Raw genomic sequence first — 13,909 nt, 5'->3', positions numbered from 1 at the left:
GCCAGCACCGCCCGCCGCTCCGCGGGGTCTCCGGCCGGCGCGTGCGCCTGCAGCGCCCGCTGGCGGGTTCTGGAGGACCCGCACCCCGAAAACCCACCTTCCCTTCCACAGGCTGCGGCCGCGCTGGAGTCAAGTCTCACCCCCAAAAAGCAGCAAGCAGCAGAATATTTATACATTTATTTATAATGAAAGTACGGTTCTAATTATTTACAACACATAGGAAAGACAATGTTTGTACAAGTGAGCCAGCAAGGTCTTCCAGTGTGCAGCAGCAACATACATCCCCACCATTAAAACGCTCTCCCGTTTCAAAAGCTGACCAGCACCTCAGCACAGTCCCACGCATCACTTCTCCATACAAAAGAGTTCTTTCTGCCACAGCCTGCCCCGCCAAGAAAGCCCATGTTGCAGGTCACATCCGTAAACAATCCAACAACTTATGCCCAGGTTCCGCTTCCACGCTTCGAGGCAAGAGCAACACCTGTGCTCAGGTCGCTGGCGCTGCATGGACCCGGTTACCTGTGCTCGGGTCACTGGCGCTGCGTGGACCCGGTTGCTGCCTGCCTTTTCTTTGTTAAACCGCCGTGAAACAGAAGGGGTAGAATCAAGTAAGTGAATGAGTTAAGAGATGGGGGGGGGGTCAAACCTCACAAGGAGTTCCATCCGAACTGCTGCATGGGAATGAATCCAGAAGTGACTGGAGAAGATTAAGTACCAGTGCTACAGCACCAAGTCCACCTGGGGATTAGCGGCAAGATGAACCCATCCAAAAAACTGAGCATCCCCCCTCCCCGACATCTGGCTAGAACGAGAAGTTGTGGGGTTAGTAAAACCACATTTTAAAGAAAAAACAGTGCTGAGTTACAGGAAATGCTTGAAGTAAAAACAAATTAAGAGTTTTAGGAAATGTGATCCTCAAGCTTTTCAGAACTACTGTATATTCCTTTCCTTTGTTGAAAGTCCGAACATTGAAGCCAGGGTCACCATTAGCTCAATGGGACTGCAAACACAGGCTGACAGCAGGAACACTTAATAAAATACAAACACCAGGTGTAGACTGACTCTTTCCATCTTTAAGTTATCCTGGAAAAATGGGAAACGCAGACTGACAGGCTTCCCTGGTTTCCCTTTACAGTACTTCCCCATAAGGGACTAGCCCTGTCAGAACACTATTTCAAATACTTTTTTTTAATTGACAAATTCACTGCAGAAATAGGGATTTTAAAAATAATAGAGCCCTTTCAAGGGGGAACACTGAACCTTTAGCTTCTGCAAAAGTAAAAACAATGCGTATTTGCAAAGTTCATTCTGTAATATACATGCATTATTGCTAGAGGGAAAAAAAGGATGAATGAAAACTCTTCTGCAGCTTTTACGGTGCCATCCAAAATGGCATCTGTTGTTTAGCTCGCTGTTGTGAGGAAGGGTACTGGTATCCCAAACTCCATCCCTGTGAAAAAGTACTTGCGTTTTTATGGCCACCATGTTCCTCCTCTTCATCCGATGAATCTCCAGCATATGCCACTAATCCAAAGCCCTTTTCTGCAGTTTTCATCTTCTTAGCTTGATGATCTAGAAGGGGAAAACAAAACAATCCCCCCATCCCCCAAGAAGGAAGAATAAAAATAAAAAGAGATAAAATGCCCCAAAACGAGTTAATAAAAAAAGACGTTAATTGTAAATTGTTAGTTGGACACCATTTTGAGGTCACAAGGCCAATGGTCATCCAAGGTCGAAGGCCACACGAAACAGCACCACCAACAGCACATGTGATCCATCAGAACCATGTAAGAGAACAGAGAAAGAAGAAAGAAACACACAAAAAAGGTAGAGTTAGCAAATGTGTCTAAGTGATGGCAATTTCACCGTTAAAGAGATAAATATGTAAAGAAAAGTAGAAATTTTGTTCAAAAGAAAGCTAACGGAAGAGCAATCTCTGGGACCAATACTGCAGAAAACCTAAGGTTAAACAGGCTAACATGATGTACCTGCAGATCTGAAAGGCACTAAACTACCAGGAGAGTTAAAATGATTACATGTTTTACCAAGTTGCAAATACTTGATGTATGACAACCTTATGAAAGGATGAAATCTGACAGGACTTCTGTTGTTTGCAGACATAACTCATGTCTGTAAATACACACCTGAACCATAACTCCCACCGATACTCCTTAGTGCCTCTAGAGATAGCTGTTCACAATGTAAAGCCACATGATATCTGTGTTACAAAACAATCCTATGACATTCTGTGCCTCAGCTGACTGATGGGTCAAAAATAGCTGTCTTTAGTCTTTCACTTAATTACACTCTCCTCATTCATACAGATATTAAAGTTTTAAGAGAAGCATCATGTGTGTATAATCACAGCAAACACAAGTGATTTTAGAGCAGTGCAGTATGACCTGCTTTTCACTTAAACAGCCAAAGACCAGCCAAAAAAAAAAATCACCGATTTAAACAAATGTTAAGACGAGCGCAAACTCATTTGGGAAAGGAAAATTTACTCACAAGTGTATTTTATTCATTGCACTCACCATGGTTGCCTGGTAAAGACCCCGCACCATTTCTTTCTTCAGATTCTGATTTCATCCCAGTGACAGGAAAAGCTGGCGGAGGCATCAACTGCCTATTTAAACCAATGCAAGCCCTTATTTTTTCTTTTTTAAAACAAGCAAAGAGATAAAGGTAATAGCAAACAAATTCATAACTCAGTCCTTGACCTGAGGAGTTTAACTTTTAATTGCCCGACTTATCTAGTGGCCTTCTATGACGGAGTAACTGCATGAGTGGACAAGGGAAGACCAACTGATGTCACCTACCTGGACTTCTGTAAGGCCTTCAATATGGTCCCCCCAACATTCTTACATCTAAATCTGAGAGAAATGGATCTGATGGATGGACTACTAGATGGGTAAGGAATTTGCTGGATGGCTGTATCCGAAGAGTTACAGTCAGCAGCTCAATGTCCAAGTGGAAACCAGTAACAAGTAGTGTCCCTCAAGGGTCTGTACTGGGACCAATACTATTTAACGTGTTCATTAATGACACAGCGGGATCGAGTGCACCCTCAGCAAGGTTGCAGATGACAAAGCCGAGTGGTGCAGTCTATACATTAGAGGGAAGGGATGCCATCCAGTGGGACCTTGACAGGCTTGAGGCATGGGCCCATGCAAACCTCATGAAGTTCAAAAAGGCGAAGTGCAAGGCCCTGCACCTAGGTCAGAGCAACCCCCACTATCAACACAGGCTGGAGGATTAAAGGATTGAGAGCAGCCCTGTGGAGAACTTGGGGATACTGGTGGATGAAAAACTGGACACAAGCCGACAACATGTGCTTGTAGCCCAGAAAGCCAATCAAGTCCTGTGCTGCATAAAAAGAAGCATGGGCAGCAGGTTGAGAGAGGTGATTCTCTCCCTCTACTCTGCTCTCGAGATCCCACACTGCATCCAGCTCTGGGGTCCCCAGACAAGACATGGACCCGTTAGAGTGGGTCCAGAGGAGGGCCACAAAAATGATCCGAGGCCTGGAACACCTCTCCCATCAAGAAAGGCTGAGAGCGCTGGGGTTGCTCAGCCTGGAGAAGAGAAGGCTCCAGGGAGACCTTATTACAAGGCTTGTAAGAAAGATGGAGAGAGACTTTTTACCAAGGCCTGTAGTGACAGGACAGGGGGTAATGGTTTTAAACTAAAAGAGGGAAGATTTAGATTAGATATAAGGAAGATATCCTTTTCTGAATGGTGATGAGAAACTGGGTTTCCAGAGAAGTTGGGGATGCCCCATCCGTGGAAGTGTTCAAGGCCAGGTTGGACAGGGGGACAGGGCTTTGGGCAACCTGATCTACTAGAAGATGTCCCTCCCCACAGCAGAGAGGGTGGACTAGATGATCTTTAAAGGTCCCTTCCAACACAAACCATGCTATGTTACTATGAAATAAAGTGCAAGCCTGACAGTTTTGTGGCTCAATGCGCTAGAGTGCATAAGGAAGAGTAGTGATGCCTGATGACTTCAAATAGCTATGCTGAATTTAGGACTACATACAAGATGGAGAACATAGAAAAATTTACCAATACCCTTGATGTGTTTCATAATGACCAGAAAACAAAAGAGACTATCAAGTAAATCTTTCCCTGAAACTTCAGGCTACAAAATTTCACGTTTACGACTTTTTCAGATTTGTTTTAAAATTGGAATCGTTTAAAGTGTAAGTGCTAACCTATTTCACAAGAATATTCTGTTGTACCAAGAAGTTAGCAAAATACCCGACCTAGACAAAGTAAGAGCATACAGACTTAGGGAGGAGTGGAAATTAAGCTATTTTCATGTTGTAGCATGAAAAGGTAATCCTTGCATCCCTTCTCCTTAAACAACAACAAAAAAACCCATACAAAAAGAAGCAAACAAAAACAACCCACCACAAAAAACCCCACCCACAACAAAACAAGCAACACAAGTCACAGAAGAGAACACGAAACACAAATCATCTCTGGAAATAAGCTTTCCATCAGAACTGGAAAAGACCTGACATAATTCTTTCATCACTCACCTGTCCCTCTCTCTCTCCTTTCCTGAGGAACTTGCTGGCTTCGATCCGGCTCCATCGATTTCACTCTGACTGGAGAAGCCTGTACCTAAATTAGTCATATGAATGGGTCCATGCTATGAGCAGAAAAACACACGGCATTAGCAAATCTACAACTACAACATAAGCTATAGCTCCTTAATGATAATGACAGGACACCCAACTTTTCAGAGCATATAGCCAACTAGCAGAAGAAACCACTAATCGCCATTGTTAAAAATGCTTTCTCCTAAAAATACTGAGGGTAGTGTAGTAAGAAACACACCTGAGCACCAATATGGAAGACACCTCACCACCTACTCCACCTTTTCAGTAGTTCAAGACAGTAAAGATAGCTCCTTAATTCACAGATCAACTTATTGCTTCCTCAATGAGCTAATTGTGAATACTGTTTAGACCTCATGGCACAATAAAGTCTGCTCGAGATACTCATATTAGGTCTACCATATAGGCAAGTTCCTTATTGTCTCTAGGCAAAGCTTATATTTAGGGTTTCTGCCTGTGAACAGGGGTGTATTATCAGAGAAGCATGTGCAGAAACTCCCTTTTCTCACATACAAGTCTGAAGAAATCAAAATTATTTTTATTAAAGTCAACTGTTTAAACATTTGCTATTAAAAAAAAAAATCAATCTCTTAAAACTAGGCTTCTTGAAATCCTCTCAAGTGCAACCTGCAAGAAAGGTAAATGGGATAATCTGGAAGTTATTACCACATTTCCCTCCCACCCCTCAAACAAGCCCACCCAAAAGACCCATAAAACCCAAACAAACCCCCAGATAATCTCCCTTTAAACTAACCAGTAACATGCTATTGTCATCTCTTTGACCTGAACGCACTGCTTTTCTTCACGAAAGGTTGAGGGTATGGAAAGCAAGCTGCCAATGAATCAAGTAAGTCACAGTTTAGGAACAGTGCGTCCACTCAAAGAAACAAAAGGGTGGTCTCAACGTTTTGTAACAATTGCTGCCATCTGCCAAAGGTCTTGCATGACTGTTGCCAAACAAACTGTGCTAATAACAATCTCCCTCTAGCCAAGTTCCATTTTGGTGAATGAAGTAAAATTGCTGATTTTATTCCACCTGATATCCCAGCAGTCCTGACTCTCTCTCATCCGGTAGTTCCTCAGTGAAGCGTCTCTTTTGACCTTGGGGATGGGGTTGGACTTGTGGCTGTGTACCAGTCGGCATGGTTGTTTTTACTGGGGCAGCAGGAAGAAAAGGACCACTCAGTGGACTCTGGCATGCAGAAGTTGAAAACAGAACACAAGAAAATTTGATAATATGCATATAAAGTATTAATTCAATGTATTGGTTCATACATAGGAGCAGAACACACTAGTTTCTCTTTGCAGAGCCTCAGAGAAGCTAAAAGGAAATTCACAACTTAAAGATAAAACAAGTATTTAATTTATAGAATGCTCCCACCTCAAACTAATCACTATCTGTAACTCAAACTCATTGTACCTACATAACTGCATCACAGCGTGCGATGACGCATTTCATAAACGAGCGACCGCCCCCTGCAAATATCCTTTATATGAACAGGTGGCTATGATATGAAAAACGCAGTACGAAGCAGCCATACCAACAATTTAGGTGCTTAGACAGAAGCATCAGCAAAGCAATAACAAAAAAAAAAATGCCCTAAAGAAGAATTCTCCCTCTGGAACTACTTTAAGTATTTTATTGTTAGCAAAGAAACTGCTTAATAAGTTGACAACTATAGCGCAAATAATATGTGGCAGTACCTGGCCAGTGCTGGCTGGAGACTGTACTTGAGATATTGGATACTGTGTTGGCACAGGTGGAACTCCTGTAGGTAGTGTTGTTAAGACTCCAGGTGCCAATGGCACTGCAGGTGGTACTATGCCTGGTACACCATAAGGTGGCTGAACTGGTTGTTGAGGAGGGGGAACAACAGGATAACCAGACTGATACCCATTGGAAGGGTAATACGATGGCTGTGAAGGGACACTATTTATAGTGGCAGGCTGCGCAAAGCCTGGCAAGAGAAAGGGGAAAAAAGGGTCATCTTCAATTCAGTTAGAGTCACAAAAATATCAAATTTAATTACCAAATGTAAAAGCAGCTGGACTCCTTTTCAATTGAAGGACTTAAAGACTTCCACAGGTAAATAAATTCCACAAAACTAACTGTAAGTACAGCTCTGCAGAATGCAACTACAAAGACTTCATTACTGCTAACATTTACCTGCTAAGGGTACTGCAGTGGTTATCTGATTTACAAATCGGGAGTATTCGGCATGAACCTACAAAGAATTTTAAAAAATTAGACAATAAATACCTATTTACTATGTTAACCTTTTGCTGGCAAAAGGCATCTTACCATGCAACCATAAAGCCATAAGGGGACTTTGATTACAGAACATATTATGCACAAAGACAGCAATAATCCAAACACCAAAACTGAAAACAAAACCCCACCGACCAAAACCCTGCTGAACATCCCACTAATCCTGCTGGTCTGTAACAGATTTGTGTAAAATACAGGCTAATCTTTCACAGGAAATAGAGTGGCAAACTAAATACTTCAGTAGAGACAGTAGAAAATACTCAAAGAATCTAAAAGCTTTCATGTATTTTTCAAAACACACTTTGTAGCCCATAGTCAATTATGAATACTAACAGAAGGACTGTCTCACAGGATTTTACTCCATTAGCGTTCATGTAAAAAAAGCTCAGAAATAAATTTTCTATGTGTACACCTGAGATTTTCTAAAATTTTTGGGGGTACAACAATCACTTCAGGAAAGATAAAGCAGACAGCGTGAGTCTCGACAACATTTAAAGCTAAGGCAAGGGAAGCTACAGCAATCGGAAAAAAAGCAGCATTCCTTTACGTTTGCATACAGTCAATGTCCTGCCCCCACCCCTACTTCTACTCAGGAAGCATTTGCATTTTTTTCCCCCAAATTCCACTACTACAGCTCCACCCTGAGAAGTGTTTGTTCACTGTACAAAAATTAGACAGCTGTACTTAGAAGGAAAAACCTACTAGCAAGTTGGAACACATGAACAGTTTTGCTGAGCGCGTAAAAAAAAAAATCATTAGCCAGGCACACACTAAAGCTACGACAGACTCTGAAATCTCATATTTGTAAGAGCTACTCACAGTTTGCAATAGATTCTCACACAGCTTTTTAGCAGCTGCCAAACCTTCTGGCTTTGGGTGACTGAAAACATATAAAAAGAACACCTCATAAGCACAAACATTTCCGCCAGATTTGGGAACTACTTCTTTCATCAGCAACGTGCTGTCAGATCTTATCCCTTTAATGAGTGATCAGTCACCTCAACAAGACTCTAGCAGCTCTGCAGCTATTCAGCACAATTGTGAACAAAAGTGATGAATATTTATTTTCTACATGAAAATTCAGGTTAGTCTAAATACTGCAAGAAACAAGCACAGAAAAATTAATTGACTGGTCAATGCATTTTGTATTCTTCCCTTAAAGCTCAACATCACAACCCAAGTGCAAAAAAACCACAGCTTTACTGTGTTCCAAATAAAAGCAATACCTTATGGTCGAGTATCACTTTATATCATATCACCATATGGTTGATATCTTTATCACTTTAGAGAGATCACTATTAAAATAAAAGTCAAGTTCAAAAACTATTTCATTTGCATTAAGGCAGTCGTAATTAAGAATTCCCCACATGGATTAAACATTAAGTTACATTCATGGCCAGTCACTGGTATTTATTTATTTTTTAACCCCCCCCCCCCTCATACCTGATGTAGATATACATGGGTTCAAAAGCTTCTCTGCCTGATGCCGGTTCTATGCAACCTGAGCCTTTCCCACGAAGAAAGACTTTAGCACCCGTTTCAATTTGAATGTGCTGCAAGTAGGAGCAACCAGGCCCTTCCACTTTCTCCTTCACATTAAATGTAGGTACAGCATGTTCCAGACCAACAAACAACTTGTCCTGAACATAATGCATCTGTAAAAGTAACAGTAAAAGCTTACTATTTCACTCCAAGAATTAGGATGTTCATTTCACTGGAGGCCAGAAATCTTATTTCTGTGACAGTCAGAAAAGTTAAGTGTCGGATAGCACAGTCAGCCCTTTGCTTTACTGTAACTAGGACTGCTCTCTCCATCCCTTTTCTTTTAGGAGGCTACTGTCATCTGAGTCTCACTCTTCAGACTCAGTGTGATTAGTCCTCCAGTTTTCACAACACAAAAGGTGGGGTTTGTTGGGGGTTTTTTTTGGGGGGTGGGGTGTCTGTTTTCAGGTTTTTGTGGTTTGTTTTTTTCTTTGTGTTTTTTTTCAATAAATACATGTATACTTTGTAATAGGTAAATCTTGTAATCAGTGATACTTCAGTGAAATCCACATAAATGAATAACTCACCCCTGACTGGAATGGAGGTTTCTGGCCAACTGCTGGAGACAACTGAGTAATGGGGGCTGGCTGGTGATAGACAGTAACTGTAGCTCCATTGAACGTCGGACTAGAACCGGTGGCTGCTTTCACTACTCCATTAGTAATTATCTCTTTAATTCGGTTAACAGCTCCTAGTTGACAGAATATGAAATTCATTTATATTTCGGCCCTTGTCTACTGCCCAGATTAACCAAATCATGAAATGACTAGGGTTACTTTCCCATATTCTGCAACAGCAGATCTACAGGCAAAAAGGTTGCATCTGACAGCAGGGCCCAATATTAGCATTCTAGGATTGCATCACAAAGGATGGCAACAAGCATCAGGGTTCCTTCTCCACTCCCACCCTGATAAAGCTTAGGCTAATATAGGCAGGTGGGCGGTTTTAGCCCACATATTTTAGCAAATGCTAGAAACATTTACATTAACCCTGTGCAGAATTTACATCTGCATGAATGAGCAAACTAACATGTAAAAAATGTTTACCGGCTGTGGAAATCAAGGTAGATAAAAGTGGGCAGCTTCAGGTTTCAAGAGACAACCAAGGGCAAGCCCGTGAACTGATACGCAGAACAAATGAACACCTGAACAGTTTATAGTTTTCCTTTTTTTCTGGCAGGCATAGGCAAGACCGGAGTTCTTTGTGCTTCTAATGGAAATGTAGCTATCTCACAAAAAACGTTCATACTTGTATAGTAAAGGGAAGGTCTCCCTGTCACGACCTACTGTAATGGGATCTCAGCATGTTATCAGCAAATAAATTCACACAGAAGAGCTACACCTGCCTAGGAACCCTACTCACTCCCCCCACCTTCCTTGTTGTCTATCAAAAGCTTTATTTTAATGACTAATGCAGTACAGAGCACCTTAGGTAGTTTTGAGCCAGAGATCTTAACATCAACGTTTAAATGGGGTCTGTTATCGACTCCAAGATATTTATAGTACCAATCCATACTGGTCACAACAAAGCCCCTTAGTAAAACCCCTTTATCACAAACAATGACAGGAAAAGAAGAACGCTTTGTGCACTTACTGTCAACCAATTCCCGTGTCTGACCCTGGACGTGAAGATACAAAGGACGCTCCCTGGAAAGGAAATGTCAAACATACCATTAAACCCACAGAGAACATACAATAATGGATTCAATCTAATTATATTACAGTCATCTAGACACATGAAGTCTTCCATAAAGATTTGAAACACTCTTCACATAAGGAAGTAAATACATGTTCATTGAATATCACGGTGCTCAGTAAGCAAAGCTCTGCACTGAAAACTGAAGAGATTCAGGAGGTATTTACACAACGACTTATTAAAGTTATACCACTGAAAACGTTAATTTGCTTGTCCACATGAAAGGTTAACTAACTAAAAGCCCCGAGACTATGAAATATTAGCTCTCTTTGGGCAACTTTCCGGTTAGATTCTCAGCAAAATGCACAAGGGATCCAGTATAGCGTTAATTTGAAGAAGTCCAGCACAGTCTGATCTGTCACGTTTGTGGTTTGTCTGGTTGTTTTTTAATTTCACCCTATCAGTATCAAGCAGGTGGGAAAGCAGCTATGCAGTCAGACTATCATAACAGTAAACATACTCGAAACACTCAACAGGCAATTCGCTCTGGCACCCAAAGGTGACGCTGCTCACAAAACAACAAACAAACAAAAAAACCCAGCAAAAAACAAAGCCCCCACCACGTAGCCACCCAATGAGAAAAAAAGCATAAGCCCCCAAAAAAGGAAAATACAAACCCGGGTCCCACTTTTGCTTTCTCTTCTGCAGTCATGAATCTCCCTCGAGTAGAGACAGCTGCTCCACTCAGCCGACTTATCTAAAACAATTTAAAAAACCCAGTGACAAGTTTACCAATAATAAACAAAGCGCACACAAAACACCCAAAGTGGTTTAGGCTATGTTGTTGTACAAAAAGACCAGAAGCCGTTAATTAAGTGGGAAGAGAACGAACGGTGCCCGCTGGAGGATACTAACTATGCTACCTTACCTCATCATATGACATTTTATCGAACAAACCAATAAACTACGAAATAAAGTGTCTTAGAAAACACAACAAGTTTTGTAAAAAGAGGAAACCACCACTGAATATGGTTTATTGCAAGCTCTTTTAACCTTACAAACAGGTACAAACGTGTTGCCAAGCCTAACAAGTCAGACGTAGATCCTGAACATACCTCATCCTGAGTCTGTCCTCTCGTCAGCAGGTTTCTGCATGTGAGGGGGACATCGTTGATTTCCACCTCTGCCACCACGAGGTCATCTTTGCTTTTACTTGTAGCCGGACCTTTTCCCAGAGCCTGCAGCTTCAAAGACAACCGTTGCAAAAGACCAGCAGTTGGAAAGCAGAGATAAATGATGTAACAAACAAATTGACCCTAGTACTCTAGAGGTGAATATCCTTTTCATCCTCCCCTTTCAGCTGTTGAACCCAAAAGCTTTACAAACATTAGAAGAAAGCACATTACATCTACTACTTAATAATCTACCTCTTCACAACCTCGTGCCCAAGTAAAAACACTAGTTTTATCCTCAACACATTTTAATATAATAAGTAATTACTGTTTCTGTTCTATAAATGGAGAAACACGTGCAGAACTAAGCAGTGAAGTTGCTCAAACGGAAACCAAGGCATCTTACACTTGAATTAGCACCTCTGACAGAAATCTGCGAGACTAATAAAACATGCAATTCATGCTTCTCTCAACTCCCCTTACACAGAAACAGAATTTAGAATTTCTGTTCAAGATCTAAACTCATCCAACACTACAACCACGCTTCCCCCCACCTTGTTTTTTTTAAAAAAAGGGCATAATATTTCGCGTCAGTATCTAAGTGTCTAAGAAAGAAAAAGCCACGGAGCCACAGAGAGATGCAGAAGATATGACAGAAGACTTGTAGTTACAACAAAGACCTTATAGCTTTTCCCACGCACACAGAGTTAGATAGTACATCCTCCTAAAAATTTTGAAATGCTATTGGGGACGTAAGCATAAACCAAGACTCTGTAAAAAAAGAACCTTCCAGTAACATCCAAAAGGCACACATCCGGTCTCATCAATATCACATGAAGCACAGCACTTGCATGAGGGACAGAAGGCAGCTATAGAGGGACATAAGTCTAACGCATTGTACATGCATTCTGTTTCTCCCTTCCTTCCACATGTTAAAAAAAAAAAGTACATTCATTAACCTGCAGGCTCCTCAGTTTCCATTCACTCACAATCTGAGGTGCCATCAGAGTTAATTACTCTGGAAATGTCATCATTGAACATTTCCTAACAAAAGCAAGAAATGCAATAAACAACCAATCCCATTTGCAAATTAATTGGTTAAGTGGTTCCCACAGCAATATAATTTGTCACAGGATGCCAGAATGCCACCAAAGCTTATGGAAAAAACATAGATGGAAGAATGAGACATCAGTATCTTCCGATTTTTAGGTGTTTCAAACTGCCAGTAAACAGACAGACTTCACTTCCATCTGGTATGACTGCAGAGGCTACCTGAAACCAAGCTACACATTCTTCAATGCTGAAAATTTCACATCCTCAGGTGGACAGTAAGTATCAAGACGCAGGCACCACCACGCAGCAAACAATGTGTTAAAACCATCTAGGACTGCCGATAGCAATGATCAAAGAAACACATATTAAAACGGCTGTAACAATCATTTCGGATACAGAACCTACAGAAAACCAAATACGGTGAACACGTGGCAGGGTACATTTGCCACTCTTCCCTCTATTATCTGTGAATAAATCCAATGACAAAACGAAGACTCATTTTCATGCTGCCTCACAAGGCAAATGCCTAGAACGTATCTGGCAGTCCCACCAATACTATGCATGTGAAAAAGAAGATACAATCTGCCGTGAAAACATACTCTTCTTGTTAACTTTGCATTTGAACGAGTTCGGAAGGCAACCTGAAACAGCCTTCTAAGCTTGGCTCTAGCATAGGCTAACAACACACAGGAAAGCAAGACTGTTCTTGTTACTGAAATGGGAAAACATGCTTGAAGTTACACTTGCTTTAGAATTTAAAAGTTCAGTTGGAAGGGACCTACAACGATCATCTAGTCCAGCTGCCTGACCGCTTCAGGACTGACCAAGGCTCACGTCAGGGAGCTGACCAGGTTGGTCAGCACTTGCACATATGGCTCCGACTGATAACTTGCTTAAGCATGAGAATAATTTCATCTCATATTTTAAACCGGCGGTTTTATACAGCAGTTTTTATGTCAGCTGACACTACCTAGAAAATACTTCAGAAAAAAGCTTATCACGTTCCTACAGATCTCTTTGGTTAAGCCTTACAGAAGAGCAGCGGGACTGACCTCGCAGCTACGCCACTGTTTTCTGTTGCTGATAAAATTTGAAGAAAGGTTTTCCGATTGTTTTTTGTCACATCCTACTTCACGAAGCAAACCTCCATCGTTTCCCGTCTCACCGAGAGCCATTCCGACAAATAAAGGCCGCAGGTCTCCAGAAAACAGACGCGATACCCACCCTCGCCCACCACCTCCGGGCCTGGCGGTCCCACCGGCACGGCACGGCGCGGCTCCTGCCGCCCCGCCGGGCACCCACCTTGTCCGCCGTGCTGGGCGCCGGCTTCAGTTTCCCTTTGGCCATTAGCATCGCGTTGATTTTCGCGGCCACGGCCGCGGCCGCATCCAGCGCTCCCGAGGGGGCTGCGGAGCTCTCGGAGCCCGCCACAGCGGAGCCACCATCTCCGCCGCCGGGAAACGGGCGCCCAGGCAGCGGCGCCGTGCCGGGGAGAAGGAAAGCGGGGGCCGGGCCGGGCTGGTCCCACTTACTGCGGCGCCTGGAAAAGAGAGAGGCCTCAGTCCCGGCCGCCTCCGAGCCCGCTGCCCCGCGGGAGCTCCAGGACCTGCCGC

At 42.4% G+C, this 13,909-nt stretch overlaps 1 protein-coding gene across 1 annotated transcript; it reads right to left on the bottom strand.

Moving 5' to 3' along the window:
* Positions 1-1,182: 1,182 nt before the first annotated feature.
* KIAA0907 (KIAA0907 ortholog) lies at positions 1,183-13,904 on the bottom strand (the record flags this gene model as incomplete). Its single annotated transcript, XM_010564151.1, has 13 exons — positions 1,183-1,572; positions 2,535-2,626; positions 4,545-4,657; positions 5,662-5,817; positions 6,330-6,583; positions 6,793-6,850; positions 7,714-7,774; positions 8,338-8,549; positions 8,964-9,127; positions 10,030-10,082; positions 10,749-10,828; positions 11,187-11,315; positions 13,599-13,904. Coding segments are annotated over 13 exons (1,878 nt in total), but the record flags the coding sequence as incomplete, so codon positions are not given.
* Between the last annotated feature and the right edge of the window lie 5 nt (positions 13,905-13,909).

This window comes from Haliaeetus leucocephalus, unplaced genomic scaffold (genome assembly GCF_000737465.1).
Source record: "Haliaeetus leucocephalus isolate CR32 unplaced genomic scaffold, Haliaeetus_leucocephalus-4.0 Scaffold175, whole genome shotgun sequence".
NCBI lineage: Eukaryota > Metazoa > Chordata > Aves > Accipitriformes > Accipitridae > Haliaeetus > Haliaeetus leucocephalus.
Note: the sequence above shows the minus strand (reverse complement) of the source record. Positions and strands in the feature narration are given on the sequence as shown.